The sequence below is a fragment of the Uloborus diversus genome, chromosome 10 (assembly GCF_026930045.1).
Source record: "Uloborus diversus isolate 005 chromosome 10, Udiv.v.3.1, whole genome shotgun sequence".
In the NCBI taxonomy this organism is placed as follows: Eukaryota; Metazoa; Arthropoda; class Arachnida; order Araneae; family Uloboridae; genus Uloborus; species Uloborus diversus.
The window spans coordinates 80,910,684-80,938,365 of record NC_072740.1 but is presented as its reverse complement, the minus strand read 5'-3'; the positions used below and the strand labels follow the sequence as shown (position 1 = coordinate 80,938,365).

General features: G+C 32.3%; 1 protein-coding gene across 1 annotated transcript in view; it reads left to right on the top strand.

Moving 5' to 3' along the window:
- Window positions 1-27,682, top strand: part of LOC129231492 (atrial natriuretic peptide-converting enzyme-like) — a 192,342-nt gene that overhangs the window by 89,243 nt on the left and 75,417 nt on the right. Inside the window, exons 5-6 of the mRNA XM_054865820.1 lie at window positions 356-525; window positions 5,220-5,570. Of these exons, the coding sequence (XP_054721795.1) occupies window positions 356-525; window positions 5,220-5,570 (521 nt within the window). The remainder of the gene's footprint in view (window positions 1-355; window positions 526-5,219; window positions 5,571-27,682) is intronic.

The following is a 27,682-nucleotide window of genomic DNA, read 5'->3' as shown; positions in this document are numbered from 1 at the left end:
TGTAAAAAAAAACTCAAGGGATTAGTTACACGTTCTTTACCAGATATTGGTATTATATAGATAGGTAGATTATCTCCTCTGAGCCTAAACTGGGATCCTTAATTAGGGTAGGTTTTATTAGACGGTTTTTTAATTGCGATTGTCACTTGTGTAAATAACGTTTTAGTGCTTTTTTTTTCTTTGCTGACAGTTCAACCAATCAAGCTCCAACTCGCCCAACTGGTATACTTTACTAATGTGTATCAATAGAAATATCGTTCATTTGGTTTATAATGACAAACATTCTCACGTAACGTCCTTTACGGAATAAAAAACAAGCTACAAGCTTTTAAAACCACCCTTTTTTTTCTTACAGAAAAGACGAGGAGAAGAATCTTATTGTTCATTTCAACCTACATCTATCACCTGAACAAGTTGGACTGAGTGCTGCGGATTTGTACGTCATTTTATCAGAAGAAGTAATGAGGTCAAAAACAGGTGCTTTCCGAGACATAGAAATTGATCAAGATTCCATCCAAATTCAAGGTATTTATAGTAAAATTCCTCATCAACTGCAGGTACTGATAAAAATTAGGCTCATCTAACCTTTTTTTTTTTTTTTTTTTTTTGAAATCTTAATCACGAACAGAGCAAAATAGTTTGCCTAATTAATTTCTTTCTCAGTTTTAAATTCTTTGACATGGAGGACAAATCATTAAAGCAGCTGATGAGGATGCTTAGAAATTGTTAGTCGACACTTCCTCCCTAAACTATAAAAAACTTGGAACTGCAACAACTAATGTCGACTAAATCGTACTGTAACATTGGTTGTTGTTTCAAGGTTTCGATCTTTGTCTCGAGTATTTTCGTAATTAGTGCATATTGCAAATACATCACTTTGAAAAGACACGTCTTTTGAGCATTCATTTTTTTTAAAAAACCACTTCTTCTAATCCAATACTTCTAAAAATGATACAAATATATGTTCATGAAAGATTATACCAACCTTCAGCATTTTCCGATTTAAATACCACTTTCGGCTCATAAATCTTTACGAGAAAAGTGTTGGCAATGCACTCTTTTTTCTGGTTCAAGCTTTTAGTTTGCTTCAAATATATTTTTTTTCTTTTGAGCGATAATCCTTGAAATAAAACCTTCTTAATTATTCTAAAAAGGGAGTACTTTAAAAATTGCTACCTCAGACGTCTTATAATAGGTTGAAATTAGTTTGAGGAATCACTGCAAATCCACACGAATCACTGCAAATGCACACAAATTACTACAAATACACACGTAGACTTCGAAGAGAATAACTGCATTAAAATTGCCAAGGCTGTCTAAGCCAACTTCGGTCCAGTTTAAATCTTCCATGGTCAACATCCCCAACATTAGTTTGAGATGGGTTTTTACGTCTCTGAAACAAATAACGTTATATATTTTATTGCACTAGATTCTAATGCCAAGGTTTTTTCACTAAGAAAAAAGAAGTGTTGTTAATTTTTATGTGCCAAACTGACAGATATAAGTAAATAAAAAAACTGAACTTGATTATCATTTATTTTTTCAAAAACTTCTTAGAAAAACTTTTCCTTGGACAAAGTTTGTCAACATTTCTTTCATGTAATCTTTCTTCTTGAGGTTAAGGTGTAGCAGAATTTGTTCAGTCATAAATAAGTTTTAGAAACCAAACTAAGATTTAATCAGCAACACACTTTACAGCCCAAATTAAGCTAAAATAGAACATGAACATCAACTGGCCTCTGGAAATAACCTCAATCAAAGTCCTTAGTTCCCTCAAATTTAACTCTGTAGGCGAAGTTAAAATCCATGCACGCATTAACACTAGCTTAAACAAACCTTATAGTCTAAGATCCCATTAGGCTTGACCTACCCTCATCGAGTTTCCTAAAATTGTTACCAAATATGAAGAGAAAAAGTTATAAATGAAACGCGTGAAGGTAAGAATTTTTACCTCCTTCACAGTGAACTAATCAGGGTTGAAAGGTGCCTAAAAATGAGTAATTTACCCTCATCGAGTTTCCGAAAATCGTTATCATAAATGAAGAGTAAAATATGGAAATAAAACGCTAAACTAAGGTCGCCTACCTTTTTCGGCTCCCTAATCAGGGTTGTCAGGGGATAAAAGGTTTTCAATGAGGGGGATAACTTACCCCTCATCGAGTTCCTGGAAATTTTTGTCATAAATAAAGAGTAAAATCTGTAAATAAAACGCTGAAGTAAGGTTGCCTACCTTTTTTCCGGTCCCTAAGCAGGGTTGCCAGAGGCTAAAAAGTGCCCAAATTGAATAATTTACCCTCATCGAGTTTCCAAAAATTGTTGCCATAAATGAAGTGTAAAAGCAGTAAAGAAAACATTAAAGTAAGGTTGCCTACCTGTTGCGTGTGAACTAATCAGGGTTGCCAGGGGCAAAAGGTGCCCAAAAATGAGTAACTTACCCTCATCGAATCTCCAAAAATTGTTGTCATAAATGAAGAGTAAAAGCTGCAAAGAAAACGTTAAATAAGGTTGCCTACTTCTTACCGGTCCCTAGCCAGGTTTGTGAGGGGATATAAGGTGCCCAAAAAATGAGTAGTTAAGCCTCATCGAGTTTCTACATAAGTTATATAAGAAAAATGTAGGTAAAAATATATTAAAAAACCGATGGTATAGGTTTGTTTGAGCAAAAGTGCTCCAATCATATTGTTGCCGCTATTCAAAGTATCAATATTGAAACTTCAAATGCATTTATGAGAAAATTAATACCAAATTCGTGACATTACAAGTTTTAAATTTCAATTAAGAAACAAAAAAAAAAAAAATACTGCACATTTATTTTTCTTTAAGCGTCACAATAATGTAATATTTCGTGATATAAAAAAACTATAGAAAGATTTCTGACGTAGTTTCCTTTCGGCAGTCACTTTGTTCATGAATAGAGTTCATTTTTAAATTATGCAACAATTGTCTCTAAGTTACGTAAAAAAGCTTCATGTGTACACATTTATTAACTTTAATGGAAAAAGTTACATAAAAATAGCAAATTATCGTTTTTCTGAAATATCATTATATGAAGGTTTTTCCAAACGCAAAATAATTGCCTTCGTAACAGTCCAGGAACAGTTAACCTATCCAGTTTTTAAAATTGTAGCTAAAAATGTCTATTTAAAATTATTTTTTAATTTCTTAAGGGATAAGCGCAAGTAAAACTGGTGGCTTTGTAACCATTTTATGAGTGCAAAAATATAAGCCTAAAGTAGTTCACGTGGGAAACTTTCCATTTAGAACAAAAAGTTTTTTTCTAACCATTGTATCACACATGAATCATTATTTTTGATAAACGACGTACTTAACAAAACATTCACAAAAGTTTTACTGTTGTAATTATAACATTAACAAAAACATTATTTTAAAAGAGGATTTAATGACTCAATTTGCGGTTTTCTATCTCATTTTCTTGGAAAACAATTTTAGAACACATGCATAAAAATTTTGATGTACGACCTCTTTAAAACAACAATGTAAAACTCTCAAAAATGGATTCCATAAAAAAGTAAACTGCATTTAAAATGATATTTTATCTTACGCGGGGTAAGCAATAGAATATGATAGCTTTAAACATTAAGAAAACTCATTCATTCGCGAATTCAACTCACTTGTTTTAATAACAGATAAATTTACTTTTACTTTGTCTGATAATGAAAGAAGATTTAAGCTATTTGGTTGTAGAAAAATATTTTGCTTTCCTTTCTATAGCTTTTATACTCATAGTGATATCAATTTTAATTATTATTGAAAGCCTTTCCTATCTATCGGTTTCTTTATTTTCTACATTAATGTTTGGGCACATGAGACTTTATGTCCTTTTTGTCTCTACGCACATTTGTTTTCATTATGGAGTAAAAGTTTAATAAATAATGTTAAAGTGTTTTGCGTTTTTTTTTTAACTTTTTTTTTCAATAGTGATTACAAAGAAGACTTTTCTCCTCAGCTTTGCGTTTCTTGCATCCTTTTTAGCAATTCTTTTTATAAACACATATTACAACGAGTTTATTATAGGGACTTCATATCAATATACTTTTTTATTTAGTGTTATTTCGATATTATTGATCCGACACATCTGATATAGTAAATATCCGTATTATACGACGCATGCAATAAATAGTTATAACGCTTTTAGGGAAAAAAAGATGTAGTATTTAAGCATAAGACATAGTAGTTAAATGTATCTACAAAAAATTCTCCCAATTTATTGAAGTTAAGGAAAACGCAGGTTGTTTTATTTATGTAAAAATTAAAATTTTGTAATTTGAACGTAGCACAATAATTCATTTTTGAAAAGTCGAAAATAAAGGAACTATCATGTTTCAAATGGTCTTGTTATACCGCTTTTATTGGTCTTCAAACACCTTACTAAAGAGAAAATATTTACAGGCAGATCACTACGTGGAAGTTCAAAATCTTCACCAAATGAAATAAAACTGTTTAAACTAATGCTAAGATTGCTCATTGATCTAACAACCCACAATGTCTGCTGACAATACGAAATAGAGCCACATAACTTTATTAAAATAAATTTAGATGAAAGGTAAGGGCATATCTGTACAGTTAAAGTGTATGCTTGTAATTCCTCGTTTAGTAATTTTCATTCCTTTTTGCGTTTTCCCATGTCAACAAAAACAATTTAAAAGTAACTTTTAAATCGTTTTTATATACTGATACCCTGGCTGCGAAATGCCTTTTGTCTTCTTCTTTTTTCCCCCTTTTTTTCGATGTTATAAAAACTTGTGAACCTGTGAAGTATTATGGTGAAAGCTGCAAATTCATACGACAATTTGTTGGTTTTCTATGAATTTTTTAAATGTGTCCAGGACCTTTCGGACACCCTGTATATTATTGCCTAAAAAAATAATTTTGTCGCCAAGTTTAGCTACCACAGTTGATTTTGACCGAAGGACTTTTTTATACTTGAGATTTGATTTTTCATATTTACTACCTATTATTTTAAAGTGAAAAATCATTGAAATTCTTCTACTGGGTTTATTTTTTTAAGCCCTCCGTCTTTCCTCAAGCAGCTCAAAGTCAAAACTCTGAGTAAAATACAGCATCCCGCTGTTTGTGCTTGTAATTCAAGTCTAAGTATGTAGATACTTAAAAAATACTCTACAGCATACGGAATGTTAATATTCTCATTTAAAATAATTTACAGTAATATTGATCAAAATAATGGTTTTTATTGACAGAGCGAAAACCACCTGTTGATGATGCACTCGATCGATGGGTTCCGAGACGTCAGTATCCAGGTTACGTTGAGGGATTAACGACAACTCCAAGCTCCGTTATGGCTCGTATAGTACCTCGCCAATGCACGAGTACAGAAATACCATTTTGCACCATTTTGCCGTACAACACAACATCTTATCCTAATATTGTTAGACACAACAACTTATCTGAAGTACTAAATGACATGGTGACCTTCAGGCAAATCTTGGATTTTGAATGCTATCCTCTCGCACAGGAGTTTGTGTGCCAGTTGTTGCAACCTGACTGCCAAGGAAATGATATCATCATGCCTTGCAAAGAGTTTTGTGAAGGTAAGAATTTAAAACATAAATTCGAAGTTTTCTAAACTAAAATGATTATCTTTAATCGGACAACCAGAATTTGTCATATATATATATATATATATATAGTTTTAGCCAAAATTGTGGACTATTTTGGATTTTTAAAAGAATAATTTATATGGTAGTAGAAAATCTTACGTACGAGCGTTACAAAATGAAAACTCATAGATATCATTATAAATGTATCTTAATACTGAGTCATTACAAACCATAAAATTTGGTTATTTGCAACCCAAAAATAGTTAAGTTGTATTACTTGAAAATTTAGTACGTAAGTGTTTCATTTTTGCAGTATAGATTACAATAACGACTTTTTCCAATTGCAAACGTGATGTCAGTTTCAGATATTAACACGTGATTGGCTACTAGAAAGAAAAAAAAGTGGTTCTTCAAGAATACAAGTAATTTCATATCATTGTGTGCTTTTTAAAACAAAGTCAATCTTCATTGCAAATTGTACGTTATTCAAATTGAAAATTTAACATTTTACTCTTGCTCGCTATTTCTCATTTATGTTGCTCTTTGATTCCTGATAAAAACAGGTTGTTTGTGATCAGTGTCTTAATCCATCTTCTTCTTCTCCAAAAAAAAAAAAAAAAAACTTTTAACTTCCCTTAACTCCTGATTAGATCACCAATAATTTTTTAAAAATTCCACCATACTCAACTGGAATTGTTTTATAAGCTGTTACATAGGGGAGGGTGTCCCAAAGCGGATAGGCTTTCCTATGCTCCCCCCCCCTCCCATGATATGTAAGCAGCTATGCATACGTATGTCGTATTTACATGAACACCTCCGAGTTTTAATCTGCCCCAGTGAGCAGCAGTGAAGCGGCATGGCGCAACCAGGCTTTAAAAAAAATTATACATTTCTAAAAACAAAATGAAGTTTTGTAACTTGTGATTAGTCGAAGACCAGCTTATTTTTTTATTGTCAATAATATTATGTTATTCAGACACCATCCACTTACAAACTACGATAGTCATTTCGTTTGTTTCTTTTTTAAATTTAAGGTTATAATTATTGAAATAAAAAACGTGCCTTCGGGCAAATTGGGTATAGAATTTAATCATATATTTATTTATAATTTCTTGACTCGTGAGCTGACTTAGATTTTCTATTTCAACAAGATAAGTATAACTTTAAAAAGTTGTTTTTTATGATGGCAATCAATTAGTCTATTAATTTGATCTTCAAGTTTTATAGACAAATGTGCTGACTTTAAGTTGGATAAGTACAACTTATATATATATATATATATATATATATATATATATATATATATATATATATATATATATATATATATTAAATGGCAGGTATCTAGTCAATAATTTTAATCATTTATAACTTCAGATTTGATTGGCAAATGTACCAAATCACAATTAGTTACGCTTACCCGCTTTGGGCTCCCTGGTAGGGCGAAGTGGGATTTTCAAATGCTTGTAAAGTTAGGTAATAAATAAATATTGTGTTTGAAATAATACAAAAATCACTTTTTATTTTGAAGTTCAAGAACCCTGCTAGGAAATAAAACCGAAGTTGTTGCAATAAAAATCCAAAAACTACAATTTTTCGAGCGTTTTTCGGAAACCTACCCGCTTTGGGTCACCCTCCCCTATGGTGAAAGGTTTCGAAAAATGAAATTTATAAAATGCTATCTTATGCGTATGTGCAGTCAAAAGTTAATTTCTTTAAATGTTTTTAAACATTTTCTCCGAACTTTATTTTCAAATTTTATTGTAGTGATTTTCCTCTGTGATGTCGCGTTTTCTAAAAGTTTCGTAAGTTTGAGCGCAAATTTCGGTAAGCTAGAACTCGGGAAGAACATTTTTATTTTTAAAGAAAAGCCTTCTTCCTTAATTATATCTCCATGAATGAAAATGAAATTTTAAAGAAACTATGTAGAATAATTGCTCGAAGCAGTTAAAGTAGCACATGAAAATTACAGCTTCTTCCCAGCGTTAAAAGCACCAACTAGATGATGACCAGTAAAGCCTTTTTGTTTCTTCAATTCTTTGTCGTCCTCTAAATGCATGCGGGTTTGATTTTTTTTTTTTTACTGGAATGTGTAAGCTGCAGCATATACGCAAATGATAAAAGTAAAAGAATAGTTGATATGACATTTCTCAAGAAATTCGAAAAAGTGTCCGGATACTTTTGGTTATATAGTGTATCCCCGTTTAAGTTGCTTTGAACCTCTATTTTCACAACCGTTAGTCCTAGATGCAAAAATGGTTCAAGTGAAATGCTGAGTATGAACAGTTTGGATGAAAAACTAATTTACTAATAAATTGAGAAATTCAATTATCTATATGGTCCCTGCTTAACCTAATTTGCATTTACGGAAATCACAAGCATGAAGAAATAAGTCAATCACAAAAAAAATCACATTAATACCACAAATATTCACCGAATTATGAAACGCAATGTTTTATAACTTGGTGCTCGAATTCATTTTCACCTTTTTGAGAGGAATATGGAGATTACGTTGGGTTTAAAATTATATGTGTGAATAGAGTGTGGTTTTTTTTTTTTTTTAATTGTACGAGCTTTTTCAATGGTATTTTTAAGTATTGTAGCATAACATCTGCATTTATTTTATCAATAGCAATTAAAAATATAAATATTTTGCCTTTTTACTACTAAAACATGTCATTTGTGTGAAAGGGCGATATGTTCCAATCTAATATTCTGCACGCTCCCTAATAACTTTGAAGTCTAGCATATCCTTGAATTTGGGTGGCAAATGTTTCAACATTTTTGGGTTAGTAGTATTTTTTAATTGGAGATTATTTCCATACGTACAATGTGGGGGACTTGGGTACAATATACAAAGTTAACTTTCGGTATTTTTTACTATTTAATTTTTCATTTCAAACTTTTCGCATCTTAACTCTGCATTTTATTTTGATAATTTTTGCAGGTGTAAATATGCATATAGGACTAACGGGTGAAGCACAAGTCTCTATTTCAAAAATGTTCGTAGAATTGAAATACTGAACCAGTGTTTAGAATCACAAATACTTAGAAACATGGCCCACTGTTGAAAAAGCGAAATGTCTCCTTATAAATGATTTTACTATGCCTTATTAAATAAAGCCCTTTGCAAGTTTTTCCGTAGAGGCAAAAAATGTAAGTGTTCGACTACTATTTTGTCATTAAATGTTTATCTTTTAAAAAATAAGCTTCTTCACTTTTCTACTAAAAGATAGAACTAAATGGGAAACCATTTAGCAACACAAATTTAAATTTTAAAAATATGGAGATAGACCACTTTTACAATAAACGACCCATGTAAATTTTTACTTTTTTTTCACGCACACTTAGTTTCTTTTACCTGTAAATGTGCAGTAAGAGCATATATATATATATATATATATATATATATATATACATATATATATATATATACACATACCGCATATCTATTATTACTTTGATCTTGTTGTAAGAAAGGATTAAATTTGAGGTATTTGCACCAGTTTTCTTTTAAACTGAGTTGATAAATAACCAACCATTTGTTTCTTCTTTGTCATTAAGAATCATAATTTTTTTTTACAATTGAATATTTTTTTCTGTCTCCATTCTTATGAATTCATTCTTAATACTCAAAAGAAATCAATAATCAAAACTGGATTTATGACCAATTCGCACGCGGAGAAGCGTAAATATTGAATTTTTAAAGCTTGGGTCGAAAGGAAAATATTATTGCTCATAATTTTTTCCGTCAAAGTCGAGCTCTTGTGAAAAAACTTCAGATTATTTAATAAAATATTTGGACAACATTTCAACTTATATTTTGTCAAGAAAGTCTGAAGATATTTAAGCCAGCAGAAATAATAGCATTGTGGAATGTGTAATTCTGTAAATTAAATAAAATAAATGATCTTTGCCCAAACATTTGCGAATGTAAATGTATAATTTTAGTACGTAATACTTCATTTTAAACAAAACTTGAAAATAAGCTGCTGAATAATTTACATTTATGTAAAGTTTTTAGTTACCCGTATGTACCATTCTTGGTCTATATTTACCTATTGTTTTCAAGAAACGTAAAACTTCAAAATGTTTTATTGTTGTTCTATTTATTTTCTTGTATTATTTTTCATTTTTCTATACGAAAGATCAGACTAAAAAAGAAGCATTTTCATACAAGATTCGCACGAACTAGTGAAGCACATTTGCCTGTGTGTGTGTAAATCAAATTTTTTTCCACATTAAAAAAATTGACATTTGTTGGTACATTGCGATACCCTCTCTAAAACCAATCCTGATGATTCATTACATCATATACAATGTTCCGTTTTAACCTGCAAGACCTTTACTTTCACAACCGTTAGTCCTAGGTGTATACCTCCAATTGCAAAAATATTCAAAATCAAATGCTCAGTTAAGATATTTAAAGTTTGAAGCAAAAATAAGAATGAGTCAAAAAATGCAAAATTTAACTTTTTATATGGGCCCCAGGTCTCCAAACTTAATATTTAGGGAAGTAATCTCCATTGAAAGAATTACTAACACAAAAACGTGACATTTGTGCGACCAAAACTCTGGGAGACATTCCAGTTTAAAGTTTTAAGGAACCATACAAAAGATGATATTGGAACTTACCGCCCTTGCAGAAGAATGACAGGTGGTCAAATTAAGAAAAACTAGGTATTTATATTTTTCTATATAGCTATATTGCTATTCAAAAATAAATGTAAATGTTATGCCGTAAAACGCAAAAACACACGAAAAAACCTCAAACAATTTGAAAAACCACACTCTATGTACAAGTATAATTTTAAACACATGTTAAATGCTATATTTTCCCCAAAAGGCGTTATTGACGGTGAGTGAAAAGTGGTGTAAGTCACAAAACGTGCCGTTTCATATCTCGGTATATATATATATATATATATATATATATATATATATATATATATAGTTATATATATAACTTCTGTAGCCTGTTTTTGGTTTCTACGCGAGATCTTCCTCAATTCTTGATCGATTTCTTTGATTTACACCTTATTTTAAAGCTTATCGCGCAGGCTACTGACGAAAAATAGACTCACGGTCTAAAAATTGTTTTTATCTGCCAAAAAACCTGTTTTAAAGAACCAGAATGAGGTTTTCGGTAAACTTTATAACTTTAACTTGCATTATGACCGACAGAGCTGAATAGCTTGATCGGCAGAGCGTTTGACTGGTAACCAGGAGAATGCGTGTTCGGACTCACGACCGGACAATCTGCATCAAAAAATTAGAGAAATATATATCGCGCATTATATAAACACTTAAGGAAATGAATAACATATATGAGGGAATAGAATAAATGAGAAGGAAACCCTCCTTGCTGTTATGAAAACTTGATGGAACATGGTGCTAAATTACTTCTGAATAGTAAGGTTTTTTTTTTTAAAGCTTTGGCTTCAGTAAGAAAGTTAAAGCATAATGTAAGCGAAAATATAAGTATCAGGTTTAAGATTTCAGACTATAATAGAAATGTTTTCGTTCAGAAAAAAATAATAAATCGTATACTGAAATATAGATTCTTTTAATGAGTTTTTGACTCTGTACAAATAAAAAAATTACTACCTCAATTTAAGGGTAAACTACATTTTTTTCAATTCTTTTAATAAGAAACAAATAGCCTATCACATTTTAACTACATTCGAAGAGCTACGCTTAAAAAAGAGCTTAGTTCAAATTATTTTGTATTTTAACCCTGATGTTAAATGATGAACACGTGCTGCCATCTAACTCATAACAGTTCAAGCAGCCTGCGGTAACAAATTGTAAAAATTTTCAAAAATAAAAATATTTCTCTTCAATATCTTATATATTGTTCCCCTCTCATTTTAAAAATTATCAGGCCGGCTAATGACAAAAAATAGACTTACGGTCGAAAAATCAAATTTTCGGAAACGCCCCTTGCTGTTGCAAAACCTTGATGCAGCCTGAAGTTCTTATGCAGATTTTTTTTTTTTTTAATGCAAAGTTCTAATACAATTTTCCACTTTTTACGTCACTTTCGGGAAGAAAAAAAATAAACCTGTGTGTGTGTGTGTGTTTTTTTTTTTTTTTTATATATATATAAAGTTTAAAAGCACTGGACTTAGTTGTTCAGTTAAATTTATAAGTTTTTTTCGGTAGAGCGTTCGGCTGTAAACTAACTGAACTTCGGGCAAGCTCGAGCTGTCCGACATAATAGCAAATTTAGATTAATATTACACATTACATGTACTCATAACATGCAGCAGATAACACACGTAATAAAATAAATGCAATGGGAATGTTACTTGGTGTTTTGACTTCTTTATGCAGGCTACAGTTATCATTCGGATAAGTTGACTGTTAATCGAAGGGTGTTCTTCCTTTTTTTTAAAGCTTTGACTACATCCGAACCTGTAAGCATAATGTAAGCATAAAAAAGTATTAGATTTACCTCAAAGGAATCTCTTTTGTGCTTAAAAACATTTTCATTGTACGCTAAAATGTAGATTTTTCTAATAGCAGTGTTCGACCTTTTGTGCAAATGAAAAAATGCAACGCCAAATTAAAACTACGAGTTTCACCCAGTAAACCTTTAATTTTTTTTTCGCGCGAATACGATATAAAACATTAAAATTATTATGAACTTCATTAGTAAGAAATCATTTTCTACTCCTCTGCTTTCTGATGAAAAAAAAAAAATACATTTTCTCTACGTTCGAAAAATTACACTTAAAAAACGGACTCAGTTCAACTGGTTTTGGTTTTGAATTTTAAGTGTTCGATTAAAAGAGAAACATGTGCGAGCATTTAAGCCGTAACGGTTAAAGCAGCCTGCTATGGAAAATAGTTAAATATTAAAAAATAAAACCACGTATTTTCAATCTAATTTATTACTTCTCTAGAATGTTTGTTTCAATCGCTACGTGAGATATTGGTCATGCTTTAATCAAATTCAATGCTTTACGAATAATTTTAAATCGTATCATGCTGGCTTATGACAAAACATAGACGCTGTTGAGCTGCAATGTTAAACCCTATCTATTTAAATATGGACTGTTCCTATAACCGTGATTGACTCACATTGACGTCATCTCCAAGTTTTATACGCTGTAGCGTAGTGAATGTTCAGTTGTAGCAAGTTGCAGTCTAGAAATGTATCTGTTTGTGTGATGTTCGTGTTCTGTTAAATAAATATGTTCTGCGTTCCAAGCCCACTGCCTCTGCATCCTTATTTTGGGATTTCCAACAGGTCATGGTCCCAGCGCCTTGGCCACGGAATGCAGTGAAAGGTATTTACTTTGAACATTTTAAATTTGGGTACTGAAAGAAAGTTTATTCGTTCTTGAAAGAACATTCGTCAAATGAAAATGGCTACGTCGGGAGCTTCACTTTTCAAAATGGAATTGCTGAATAAATCTAACTTCGAAACTTGGACAATTCAAATGAAAGCAATGTTAATTAAGAATGACAATTGTAAATACATCGTTGAAAATCCTCCCGCAGCAACAGACACGGATGGAAATCAAAAATGGAATGCCGGTGACAAAAAAGCAATGGCGGACATTATCCTATGTATGCAGTCTACAGAACTGAAGCAGATTAAAAGATGTACTACTGCTAAAGAAGTTTGGAATAAGCTGTCAGAAATTTATAAATCAACGGGTCCCGCGAGAAAGGTAACTCTTTTAAAATCACTGTTGCACTTGAAAATGAAAGAATGTGAAAATGACGTCCTAAATCATTTACGCGAATTCTTCAATTTGGTTGACCAGCTGCAAGATCTGGAAATAAATATCGATGATGAACTTTTGACAATTATGCTGCTTTATAGTTTGCCAAGCAGTTTCGAGAACTTTCGTGTGACTATAGAGTCTAGAGACGAGCTACCAAAACCAGAAGCTTTGAAAATTAAGATTGTTGAAGAATTCAACGCGAGAAAGAATGAAAGGAACTGCAGTGATGTTTCCGGTGCTTATTTTGCTAATGCAACCAAGAAAAATAACTTTCATCACAAATCGAATTTCAGGAATAATCACTGATTAATAATCATTGATTAATAATTATCAGAAATGCCCTCCACAAAGTCGCCCGAACGAACATCGAACTAATAACCGAGACGTCATATGCTGGAATTGTAAAGAACATGGACATATTAGCAAAAAATGCCCTAAAATTACTCGGCAATATTATAAAAATTGTCTCAATGTGGAATGTGATTCCGCAGACGGTGTGGATAGCAAGACATCTAATTTGTTCATTCTGGATAGCGGTTCTTCGAACCACTTTCTGTCAAACGAACCCTTGTTTACATCTTTGAAAAATTCCCCCGTGCGAAACCTTAAGCTTGCCAATAAAAGTTTAACTGAAATTCAAGGAATCAGTGAAGCAGTCGTCACAACACGAATGAACAACCGAGTGGATTAGCGAAGCTATGTTTGTTCCTGATCTACGCAACAATTTACTTTCAGTTGCAAAAATATGTGATAAAGGATATACAGTTACTTTCAACAAAACGCATGTAATACTTCAAAATAAAAGAAATGAAATTATCGGGAAAAGAAAAGGAAATCTATTTTGCCTGGAAATTTTTCCCGAGAAACCACAAGTTCAGGAAAGGCTTGATGAATTTTCGCGTGATGAACCGAGTGCTTAAGAATTGGAATCCTGTGAGAAGAATCGGTGCCATATTTTGAAATCTAGTTTGCAAGTGGAAAATTTGTCTTCTCTTGCAAGTTGTTCCTTAGATACGAAAGACAAATGTGATTTTGTGAAACTTCATTTTAGATTTGGACATGCGTCTGCTAATAATTTAAAGAAAGGAACTCAGAATTCCGCTTTTCGTGATTTAAAAGAACTGCCCCCCGTGCCAGAAGACTTCAACTGCAAAGTGTGTATGAAAGGTAAACTGTGTAGGTCGAGCTTCCCGAATACTCTTACTAAAACTGAAACGAAATGGCAAATCCTTCATTCTGATGTGTGTGGACCGATGCCTGAGAAATCTATTGGAGGTGCATCATATTTTGTGACTTTTACCGATGAGAGTTCTGACTGGACTGAAGTAAGATTTTTAAAACATAAAAGTGATGCGTTTGAAGCTTTTCGAGAAGTTAAAAATTTGTTAGAAAGGCTGTCTGGAAACAAAGTAAAATTTATTCAAACTGATAGAGGTAGGGAATATTTAAATGAAAATTTTAACTTTTCTGAAGGAGTCGGGTATTGCTCGAAGATTAACTGTGAAGCATACTCCGGAGTGAAAGAAAGAACCGTAGTCTTTTGGATATTGCGAGATGTTTGTTGATTCAGTCAGGTTTGCCTATTCGTTTTTGGGCTGAAGTCATAGCGACAGCAAATCATGTCAGGAATAGAACACCTTCAAAGTCTTTAAATGGGAAAACCCCCTATAGTCTTTGGTTTAGAAGGGAACCAAATGTTGGATATTTTAAAGTTTTTGGCTGTGAGGCATATATGTGGAATAACTCTAAACATAAAAGAAAATTTGATGAACGAGGGATAAAAGGTATATTTTTGGGATATGATGAGCAAAGTAAGGGATATAGAATTTACCTTTCTGATAAGAATTCTGTTGAAATAACTCGTAGTGTTAAATTCTTGGAAGGTAAATATCTTGCTCTTAGTCCTCATTACGTAAATCTTGACCCATATGAGGAAGATGTGTTAAAATCTGATAAAAATACTCAAACGTTCCTTTTTTCATCACCTGAAAATTTTGAGGAAAAATTAGATAAAAATTCTAGTGATGATATTTTACCTAATGATAATCCCACGTTAAAACGCGCCCCAGGACGACCAAAACTTGTCAAAAGTGGAAATCGTGGTAGGCCCAGAAAGGTTTATCAATCTGTGCCTGTACAAAATGATTCTTGTGACGTTGAAAATAATGATATTGATACTGAAAATAATGACACTGATGTTGAAATGTCTTCATTGTGTTGTATGCTTGCGACTGAGGAAATACCACTGGAGAAAGCTCTAAATTCGAATGAATCAAATCTTTGGATTGAAGCTATTGCTTCAGAAGTTAAAAGTATAATTCAAAACGACACATTTGATCTCGTAGAAAAACCAGTGGGTGTTTGCTCCGTCGACGGCATGGTTGGTAGTCGATTTATTTTGAAAAATAAATGTAATGTCAGTGGAAATAATGTGCAGAAAAAGGCCAGGTTAATTGCTCATGGATTTTCTCAGATTCCTGACATAAATTATTTTCAAAATCAAACTTACTCCCCAGTCGCGAGACTAAGTTCTGTAAGCCTCATTAGCTTCAAAATTAAAAGTAAAAATTCACCAATTTGACATTACAACTGCATATTCAAATGGTACTTTGGATGAAACCGTGTATATGAAAATTCCCAAACATTTTGAAATTGGTTTGCAATTTTTGATTGAAAATGAATCTGATACTTTGTTGTGTAATAAAGCTAAACAAATGCTAAATGATATTGCTAAGGGTATGAAAACTTGTTTGCTAAAAAAGTCTTTGTACGGATTAAAACAAAGCGGACGTTGTTGGTATTTAAAATTAAAACAAATTTTAGCAGATTTTGGACTTGTAAATACGGTGAGTGATCCATGTCTTTTTCAAATGCGAAAGAATGGCATGCTAACAATTTTAACTGTTTATGTCGATGATTTATTACTCATTAGTGAAGACCCAGATGTTATTCGCAAATTGCATAACCACCTTAGTGTATCTCTAAATGTAAAATATATTGGTGAAGCAAATCGCTGCTTAGGTATATAATTCAAAAATGCTAAAGGTGAAATTACATTGTCTATGCAAAGTTACATAAAAGAATTATTGGATAGATTTAATATGACTGATTATAATACTGCTTATACTCCCATGGAAGTTGATATTAAACTAGTTAAAGCTGAAATTTCTGATGAGTCGTTGCCTTATAGAGAATTGATTGGAAGTCTAAACTATTTGGCAGTATGCACTAGACCTGATATTTCATATTGTGTAAACAAATTAAGTCAATTTTTAACTTGTTATGATAAAACTCATTGGAATGCCGCAAAACGAGTTTTGAGATATTTAAAGAAAACTATGAATTATGGATTAGTTTTTGATGGGAATAACTCGCATACTTTTGGATTTACTGATTCAGATTGGGGTAATAATATTGATGACAGACGGTCATATTCTGGATTTTGTTTTATGTTGTGTAATGGAACTATTTCGTGGGAATCTAAAAAGCAAAAAACTGTTGCTTTGAGCAGTACTGAAGCTGAGTACATGAGTTTATCTGATGGATGTAAGGAAGCGTTGTACTTACAAAAATTACTGAATGAATTATAATTAATAGATCTTTCTAAAGTAAAAATTTTTGTTGATAATTATGGAACTTTAAAATTGGCAGAAACTTCTTTATATCATAGTCGAACAAAACATATTGATATTCGACACCACTTTATTAGGGATACTTTAATGAATAATGAAAATATCTCCCTGGAGCATATTCCTACGTCTGACATGAGTGCAAATATACTAACTAAACCACTTCTGCTTCAAAACACTACAAATGTTTGAATTTATTGAATGTTAAAGATGTAATGTGTTTTAAATAATTTTTCATGTATGTATTTATGTGATTGAATTTAAAATTTTACTGGTTTATCATTGAGAGGGGGTGTTGAGCTGCAATTTTAAACCCTATATATTTAAATATGGACTGTTCCTATAACCGTGATTGACTCACATGTGACGTCATCTCCAACTTATGTCGCTGTAGCGTAGTGAATGTTCAGTTGTAGCAAGTTGCAGTCTAGAAATGTATCTGTTTGTGTGATGTTCGTGTTCTGTTAAATAAATATGTTCTGCGTTCCAAGCCCACTGCCTCTGCAACCTTATTTTGGGATTTCCAACAGACGCATGATCTTATTATTATTTTTTCGGCAAAAAGCTTTTTTGCTGTTTTTTACTGTGCATTCCTTCAATGAATAGCATTCGAAAAGGAAGGCGCAATTGCTATGTTTTTTTGGAGTGTCGTGCTGTTAATCAGAATGGCGCCAGTTCGAATCCGTGACAATAAATATCTTTTTAATGTTTCTTTTTTTCCCCGTCAGATGCTCACATGGGCAGGACTGTATTTGCCACAACCTGTTTTTTCATATGCACAATTACTGCTTTTTCACGAGTCACTACTCAGCCACACTTTTAATGACATTTATGTTTGCATTGAAAAACGTACAACCGAAAAAGGTGAGAGATGATCAAATTATCACAACGTTGTATTTAACGTTTTGTTACTGATGTCATCAAATTACATGCCTTCTCTTGTGCGCTTACTTTTTTTCGGTTCTTCTTCATAATGTTCTTCCTTTGACACTTTTAAAGAGCGAAATGCCTTATGAAACGGTTCGTAGCACAGTTCGGAATTCCGCACGGGTCGACTGGTATATATATATATATATAAAGTTAGGGGTTATGGGGCCCGTATAAAAGTTAAATTTTGTATTTTTTGACTCATTTTTATTTTTGCTTCAATCTTCAATGTCTTAACTCTGCATCTGATTTTGAACATTTTTGCAATTGGAAGTATACATCTAGGACTAACGGTTGCGGAAATAAAGGTCTTGCAGGTAAAAACGGAACACCCTGTATAATTCTTTTTGACACGATTTTGAGAAAAAAATTCAGGTTTAAAAAAAAATCGATGTTCTCTGCAAAAACTGACATTTTCACTCCTTCACTGTATTTAATTTTTCTCCAACTTTCAAACCTTTTATGTCCAACTCTTCGTTAGGTAAAAGGGAACGCAATGGTTTTTCTAAAACTAAAATTAACTAATTCAAAACAGATATTCTTGCCAAATGTTTTAAAGTTCCCCAAAAACCTGTGGTCTTTTCAATTAAATTTCAATTAAAAACTGCATTCTTTTTGTTTTCTCAACAATGTTTCAACGAAGAAACTTCTTGTAGGTTTAAAAATAAGTCTATAAAGAAAGTTTAAATTTTTCTAATTAGATGAGTATAATACATATTTGAAAATACATCTAAATTTCAGAAAAATAAAACGCATAAGTTACCTTATAAACGTTAAATCTCAAGGTCAATGCTTAAAATTTAGCAGTCTAAATTTTCTTAAAATCATTTTATATTAATCATGTGTTGCAATTTATCTTTGGGAAGTTTTTCTCATTTTAACCTGATTATAATAGACCGTTAATTTTTCATTCAGCAATCAAATCAGTATATCTGTATTAAAGCAATTTTTCAAAGTATTTCGTGAAGAAATAACGAAATTTCTCCAAATCTGTGTAGCAGCTGTGCAAAATATATTGATAGCCAAAAACGTAGCGAACTATTTTAACTCAATAAACAAGAAATTAAGTTGGATTCATATACTGATGATTTAGCTCGTTAAGAGAATTACCATATTTATATTGGTCTTAAAAATACCTAGGAAACGTAGCGAAAAGTATTCCTCAAGTGAGGAAAATTATGTTCTGCAAATGGCTTTTATTGTTCACTATCTATATATATTTTGAGTAATAATTTTCTAAGTACTTGGGTGATATATTATTCAGTGGAGCCCTACACTTAGTTTTTTGGAACGAGTGAAATTTTCAATTTGCCGAATGAAACTTTGAATTTTATCGAATTGCAAAATATGAACATACGCACATAGATATCTAGCATCTAATGCGAGGAGATACCAAGCCTACACCTCATTATATATATATATATATATATATATATATATATATATATATATATATATATATATATATATATATATATATATATATATATATATATATAAAGATATGGTGTTCCGTTTTAACCTGCAAGACCTTTATTTTCGCAACCGTTTGTCCTAGATGCATACTTTCAATTGCAAAAATGTTCAAAATCATCAGATGCAGGGTTAAGATATTGAAAGCTTAAAATAAAAATGAGTCAAAAAATACAAAATGTAACTTTTTACACGGGCCCTAGGTCCTCTAACTAATATTTAGAGAAATTATCTCCATTGAAAACTATCACTGACACAAAAAACTTGACATTTTTGCGACCAAAACTGAAGGAGATGTTCCAGTTAAAAGTTTTAAGGGACATACAGAAGATGAGATTGGAACTTATTGCCCTTTTAGAAAAAATGACAGATCGTCAAAGTAAGAAAAACAAGGTTCTTTTTAATTTTTTATTGCTATTCAAAAACAAATGCAAATTTTGTGCCGTGATACGCAAAAAAACACAAAAAAAAAACCTCGAACAATTTGAAAAACTACACTCTATACACACATATAATTTAAAACCTTTGTTAACCGCTATATTTTCCCCCAAAAGGTGTTATTGACGGCGAGTGAAAATGGGTGTAAGTCACAAAACGCTGGGTATCATATCTCGGTGAATATTGGTCGTACTAATTTCAAACTTTTTGTGTTGAAATTATTTTTCAATCGACATTATTTCCTTAAACATAAGTTTGGGCACCTGGGGCCCGGATAAAAAGTTAAACTTTGCATTTTTTGACTCATTTTTATTATTTCTTCAAACTTTCAATATCTTAGTACTTATGCAAAGTGAAAAAAAGACGGCGAAACCAACAGTAGGCGTAAAGGTGTTGGACGGCCACGCGTCACCAAAGATAAGGGACGTCGGAGACTAGGCCGCTTGGTAAAGCAAAATCGGAGGCAGACAGTTGATCAACTAACAGCTCAATACAGTGCAGGTGCGAGTGGAAGTGTTTCCAAACACACAGTTCAGCGGACACTGTTGGATATGGGACTGTGCAACAGACGTCCCACTCGTGTGCCTCTAGTGACCAATTATCATCGCCAACTATGCCTACAGTGGGCTCGAGAACACCGAGACTGGTCCTTGGATAACTGGAAGAAAGTTGTCTGGTCCGACGAATCGCTATTTCTTGTTCATCACGTGGATGATCGTGTCAGGGTTCGCCGTCTTACAGGTGAACAGTTGCTCCCCGTCTTGTACCGTTGGTCGTAAACAGGGTGGTGGTTGCGGCATAATGATTTGCTGGACTTTTTCCTGACAGGCTCTGGGACCCTTAGTTATGGTAGAACATACCATGAAGGCTGTGGATTATCTGAACATCGTGGCAGATCAGGTGCACCCGTACATGGCGTCGGTCTTCCCTACTGGAAATGGCATGTTCCAGCAGGACAATGCCCCAAGTCACAAGGCTTAAATGTGCTGGAGTGGTTCCAGCAGCATGATGAAGAATTCCAATTAATGCCCTGGCCACCAAATTCACCGGATTTAAATCCTATAGAGCACATTTGGGATTTCATGGAAAGGCAGCTCAGAGCTGAAACACCATGTCAAGATATCTCAACTTTGCGTGACCGCTGTTTTAACATTTGGTACAGTCTATTTCCAGACGTCTGCCAAGAGCTTGTGGCATCCATGCCAAGGCGTGTCGCAACTGTTTTGCAGGCCGAAGATGGCACAACGCGTTACTGACTAGGTGGTCATAATGTTTTGACTCATCAATGTGTATATATATATATATATATAATATGTGTGTGTGTGTTTAAATTGCAAATTAGCAATACTGTCTTCAAATTTGCCGAATCGTCGGACAAAATTTGCTAAACAAGGAAATTTTTGGGAGGTCACTGTGACCTCCCGTTTCCTCCTGGTGAGTTGCCCCTGGTATTATTGCATCATGATGGGAAACAAGGTATCATAAATTTTCACATATAGGAGTTATTGCTTTTCACTAATCCGACATATGTATAGAAAAATCATTTTTTTCCTTTGCAATTTATATAATGACATATACTGGGACAGTACATGTAATATGAGCTTTTTTTTTTTTTTTTTTTTTTTTTTTTTTTTTTTTAATATCAGCTTTATTCAACACACTTGAACAAAATGTTTCCATTTTTAATTTTTTTTAAACTAACAGAAACGAAGACGGTTAATAAACTTTGTAGAAACGCAATGATAAAAAATATTTGGCGTACATTCTTTTTTTTTCCTTAATCTTAAAGCATGATCTCGAAATAATAAATTAGTATGACTTCTCTTACTCATATAAAACATTTAGGTTCACATTATCTAAGTACTTAAAAGATGATCACACTAAGGATGAAATTTATATTTTTTTCATTATAATTTCTTAATGTGAGGCATGTAGATTTACGTTTTAACATTAAACGTTAGCTTAATTATTTTAAAAATTATCTAGAAGCGAAGCAAGAGGAAAAAACTGCACGTTTATTACTTTTTAACCAAAAAGTATGAGGCAGCATCTATAAAAGTATAGTTGTTATATCTTCATTTATTTCTAACAGAGAGATCGATTAGATTTTATATTTTCATACTATTACTGGATGTTTTCGCAGTGTGCTTGTGATTTTTTTTCACAGATCATAACAGTAAATGAGTTTTGTAGTATATGTAATCTAATCTCTTAGAAATAAAATATACAATTGGTACCGTTAAAACACAAAATATATGCTTCAATAAATGTGTAAGGGTTTTTTCCCCCAGCCTTCTAGTTCCTCCCTAGTTACATAAAACTGAACAATAACGAATTTAAAACAAAAGAAATTAATTATTTTGAAATTTATCAGGCGAATGACCAATATTCTGATTTTAAATCTATATTTAAACTATAGCAAAAAAATGCTTTGTGCAGAAAGCTTTAATATCATCGTCAAAATTACAATGAATGACAAAAAGTTGGTTTTTGGCTTTAAAAGAAAAAGTTTGGCGTTATATATTAAGCTTCAAACGAACGGAAATGTGAAACTCAACAATAAAGAATTATAAAACAATGCATAGTTCATTTCAAAAAACGTCGAACATAACGAACCGCGATTTTCAAATTCCAGGAGAAAAATGCCAACCTATTTTCCTTTTTACTCCAAACCATTTTTCCTTCCGCTCTCCATTTTCATTTAAATCATCAATCGTCTTTCGCCCCATTCTGTTTTTTGATTCATCCATTTTTTCTCCTTCTTTTAACGGAAGAAATAACTGAAGCAATTTAAAAGAACGTAAAAAAAATATTTATAGCTCCAAGCATTGTCTTACGAGCGGTTTTTAATTGATCTTAAAAATGGGATTTTTTATTTGCATGTTTCAAAGTTTATAAATATTGTGAGTTGTAACAGGATTTCAATTGATAAAAATCTCAATTATACAAGTTTTGAGTCTGTTGGAAAATATTCAGCGTGAAAAAAAATTATAACTTAGTAATTTTGCTGCTCTTTCTACAGCTTTAAGGTCGGAACACTTCTGATAGAATGATAGTGTATGAATTCTTTGCATCGCTTAGTAATGTTAAAGTTCTTTTTGTAGCACAGTAATTTTTAATAATTTCACAGATAAGTAATGGCGAAACAAATTTGATTGTCTCTGTCAAAAGTGTTTTGGGATTTTAACACAATGTTTAATCTTTTTTGTTAAAATTTGTAGTGTTAAGATTTTAAAATAACCCATAGCACTGTAAAATGAACCAATAACTTAATGCGAATTATTCTAGATATCTTGCATTAAAAACCTTGCATTTCACGATTATTTGGTATACCCTGTTTAATTTTCAGTGTAACAGCTAACCAAACAGCATTACCAGCCAAAACGCACATTGAACAATTTGAGTTTGAACTTAATGATTGGGCAACACATAGTGAGAATATTTTTTTTTCCTACTTTCTATTCCAGATATCATTAAAATAAGAATTTTAACATTTTTTAACAGATGTGTATCAAGGTATACTCTTCTTCAAGGTGTAACAACTGCGAGGTTCATTCTATCTAAAAGAAAAGCATGGAATCAAAAACTGACACTTTGAAAAAAGGAATTGAGAAAGGAAAGTTCAACCTAAGAGAGGAACAGCGGTTAGCCACAGAAATCGAAGAAAAAAGCTAAACGATCTAGAGTTTAATTTATGTAAAAACGGATCATATCTATCCTTATGAATATTTGTGTATTCGGAAATGTTTAAAACGAATTATTAGGCGTGAAGCAGATTATTTTCTTATTTTTATCGCTTAATGAAGCTAAAATTTCCAACTCACACGCTTTGTAGTCATTAATTTGAAAAATTTGTAAAATTTCTTCCCACGCAATGTCTTATGAGTATGGTATGAGTATATCCTTGATAAAACCCACGGGTACGTATGTTTTATTTCAGTTTAAAAAATTTTAGATTATACCTTAAAATATTGTGTCTGATATTTTAGTGTAATGGTCGTCCAGAAAATAAATTAGATACATATTTTATTTCACCTCATTCGTTACTGAATGTCATGAAGCAATGGTAATTGCATTTTGCCAACCTGATGTTTTAAGCTTTAAGCAGCTACTCTGAAGAAAAAAACTGAGATGTTTATAAAAATCAACTTTTTATTATAATCATTAACATTTCTAACAAGATAATTATTTTACTAAACTTTTTAACTTTTTTTTTACTCCTAAGTAAAATACTTCCAGTTTCAACGCGTTTTAGTGCTCTAACTATTTCACTATGCATCATAAATAATGACCTGTATAATAAATATTAACACAAATAATGTTTCCAGCAAAGGAAATGGTTTCTCACAATTTTTAACCCAAAACCCTTAATCTAACATGTTATAAAATGGAACTTCTGTGACAATTTCTGGGATATTTATCCAGGATGCCCACTAAACAATAAAGGGCAATTTTTCTTCATGAAAGGAAGGCTAAGGTTGGCCAGCTGGAATCCTTTCCCCTGGACATGTAAGCCCTTAGGGTATCGCGTCTAGGTTACCATCAAGCAGCAATAGATGATAAATATTCTGTAGGGAAACACATATCAGCCTCTGCTCAACAGCGAAACGACGGGTAAAAATGTTTCTTCCGTACTTTGAGTGCAGACGAGTCCCAATAGACCAATGATGATTCCCCGAGTTGAAAAATTTCATTTCTTTTTTTTTTTTTTTTTTTTGAAAAAAAAAATGGGGCTTGAAAAATTTGAAGTTGCAGCATTTGCAGCTTCTGGGGAATGAATTTACTTCTGTTAAGATTGTGTTTGAATGGTGTGCTTAGTTTAAAAATAGAGTTTTGGCGGAGATTTACTTGCCGAAAACTTAAAAGCGAAATGCAATGTCAATTTGGTGTAACTAAAGTCATAAAAAGTTTTTAGAGCTAAGATAAATTTCTTTAAAAATTTACATTTAGAAATAAAATGTGGGTTCTGCTTTTATTGTAAGGAATGCTGTCAAAAATTTAACATTTAATGCTGAACCGATATTCAAATGATCAAAACCATAATAAGTTCGACAATGACGTATATTTAAAACGAGTTTCAGAAGCAAGCTCCCTTTAAACTTAAGATGTTCCCTGTTACCCGATAGCAGACTGTTTCTTCTTGGAAAGATGTTTTTTCATTTTCTGCATGGATCAGTCGAATTTAAAAAAAAGGAAAATACAGCTCAGGACAAAGCAGAAGAGAAAAGTATAAACAAAAAGGTGCCTAAATCTATATTGAAGTCCCTAGTGGCTGAAAGGTCAAACGCCCTTGTTCCGGCAGCAGCTTGAACCTGCTTTCCATTTTATTTTGAAGCTTTTGCTGCTACCAGGAGCAGTTGTTCAGAACAAGATCAAACTTATCTTCGGATAAATTTAAGCTTGAGATCAGAGATGACTCACGTTATTTCTGAGGAAAGATATTTTGACAGTCCATTATGCTTCCAAAGCTCAGGACAAAACCACTTGTTAAAAATATCATACGGTTTAATAAAGTTAAACTTGAGATCTTTAGAAGAGACTCCCCTAAAGTGACAACTGAAATTTTTAAATTTAACAGATTTTCAAGTAAATAGATTCAAGTCATTTAACAGTTTAGTAGATAAAAGAAACGTTCTTTATAATATCAAGAAAATTGAAATTGAGATCAGACGCTTATTACATGTAACTAAGCAATGTACTAAAATATAACTAAATTTTTTTCGAACTGAAAGAAAAGTATTTTCACATTGACTGTGTTTTTTAAAATCAATATGCATTTTTAATCAAATTTCAAAAACAGGTAACTATTTGAATATCATTATTGATCTACTTGATACTGCAACCATTCGATATAATGACATAAGATTTTAGGTCCCGAGAGGATTGTTATAATACGAGTCGACTGTACTTCACTAACAACGATGACTTTGTCATTCGGAGACTCTTATGCGATTTGGGTGACTTAGTATAAATGAATGACTGAGTGCAAGATTCTGATATGTAGAGCAAAGTCTCATCAATAATTAACGTGATTTTCCTCTGACATTCATTAAATTTATGTACTACAGCAACTAAGAAAAATTCATCAACAGCCCAAAAAACTATTGACGTACTCACAAAAAATTGATCACTTATCCGAATTTTTTCTTTTAACTGCTAATTTAGTTTTTCAAATGTTACTTTTTCTTTCTATTTTTCTTCTGTATACGTTTTCTGAGATTATTACACAGGTTGCCCGAAAATTCCTTGTCGCATTTTAAAAATTTATTGAAAAGCAGCACGTTGTCACATGAGTATGCGGTTTGCACTATAATGCTTTACAAGTTCAAGACCATTTTGTGAAATCGTAAAAAAAATGAAAAAAAAAAACAAAACAATATATATATATATATATATATATATATATATATATATATATATATATATATATATATATATATATATATATATATATATATATATATATATATATATATATATATATATATATATAATTTTAATTTTTGGCATCTTGAATTCAAATTATGTTTTTCGCAATCACGAGCGTGTATGTGTATATATCCGTGTGTGTGTTTGTGTAGGCGCGTGTGTGTGTTTGTGTAGGCGCATGTGTGTGTATGTATGCGTGTGTGCATGTTGTGTATGCAGTGCAGTGTGTGTGTACGCGAGCGTGTAGGCGTTCGTGTATGTGTGTATGTATGTACACGCGTGAGTTGGCGTTTATTGTGCAGGCGTGTGTGTCTGTATGTAGGCGTGTGTGTGTATGTACGCGTGTGTGTAGGGTATGGACGCAACATGGAGACTTTGCTCGCTAGAGGAGCAGCATCGGGAGGGGCAGGGTCGACGGTGGCGCTGCAGAGGGAGGCGGGAGAAAAATCAAAAGACATCATTCAACAGTCAAATGAAAACAATTAGCAATCGTGATTGCTCAAAAAGAAGAAAAGGTGTATTCAAAGGTAATCGCTGTATCGTCACAGTACGAAAAATCTTGTGAGGTGTTTAATCCCTTTGTTAAATAGAAAGAAATACCTTTCATTACCAGAGTCAAATGTGTGCACCGTATGTTGTTTGAACTACATCTTAACCGTACTCAAGTTCATCACATCACAAAAAAAAAAAAATTGTGTATACTTACTCCATAAAATCCGTGGCTCTTTAGCTGCATCCACTGCTCTCTAGTAACTTAACTGATAAAACAGGTGTAAAGTTACACATCGCTTGTGGAAGGTTTCACCATGGTCATGTAATTATAGCGTGACATCTCATTATTTCTGCGTAAGGTTACACTGCAGAATTTTCTGCTCGCTTACATAGAAATTGCTTGAAAAGTTACACATAAGCAAAAATTAAGCATTCATCTGACTTTCTTGAACGATTTATCAAGTTCATGCTTTTTAACAACCAATATACACAAATTATTTATTTTAATGTACAAAGAAGACATTTTTAATGCGCTAAGAGAGGAAATGACCCGAGTGATGTCCAATCCCAGAACGCGAATCTCAGGCGAGTCGCACAGCAAAAGCTTTTACCGCTCGCCCACCAAGGACGGGTTTCTTTTCTCTAATAAGAGTTAACCTGCTCTGCTCTGCGCTGATTCTAAAATTTGCGCATGGCGCTTTGACTTCTACTGAAATTATAGAGCAAGGTTCCTCCAACAATTTCAGTTTTAAAACAATGATGCTGCACATTTCAGAATTCTTATAACATTTCACCCATTAATACTAGAACCTTACACATTTTTTACACCGATGTCCGTAATCTGCACACACATTAAATTCTGGTAATGAAAGGCATTGCTTTCTGTTTAGTAAATGATTAAGCACCTCACATTAAGTTTGTTTTTCTTGCTGGGACAATACAGTGGTTACCTATAATTAAACTTTTTTCTTTGTTT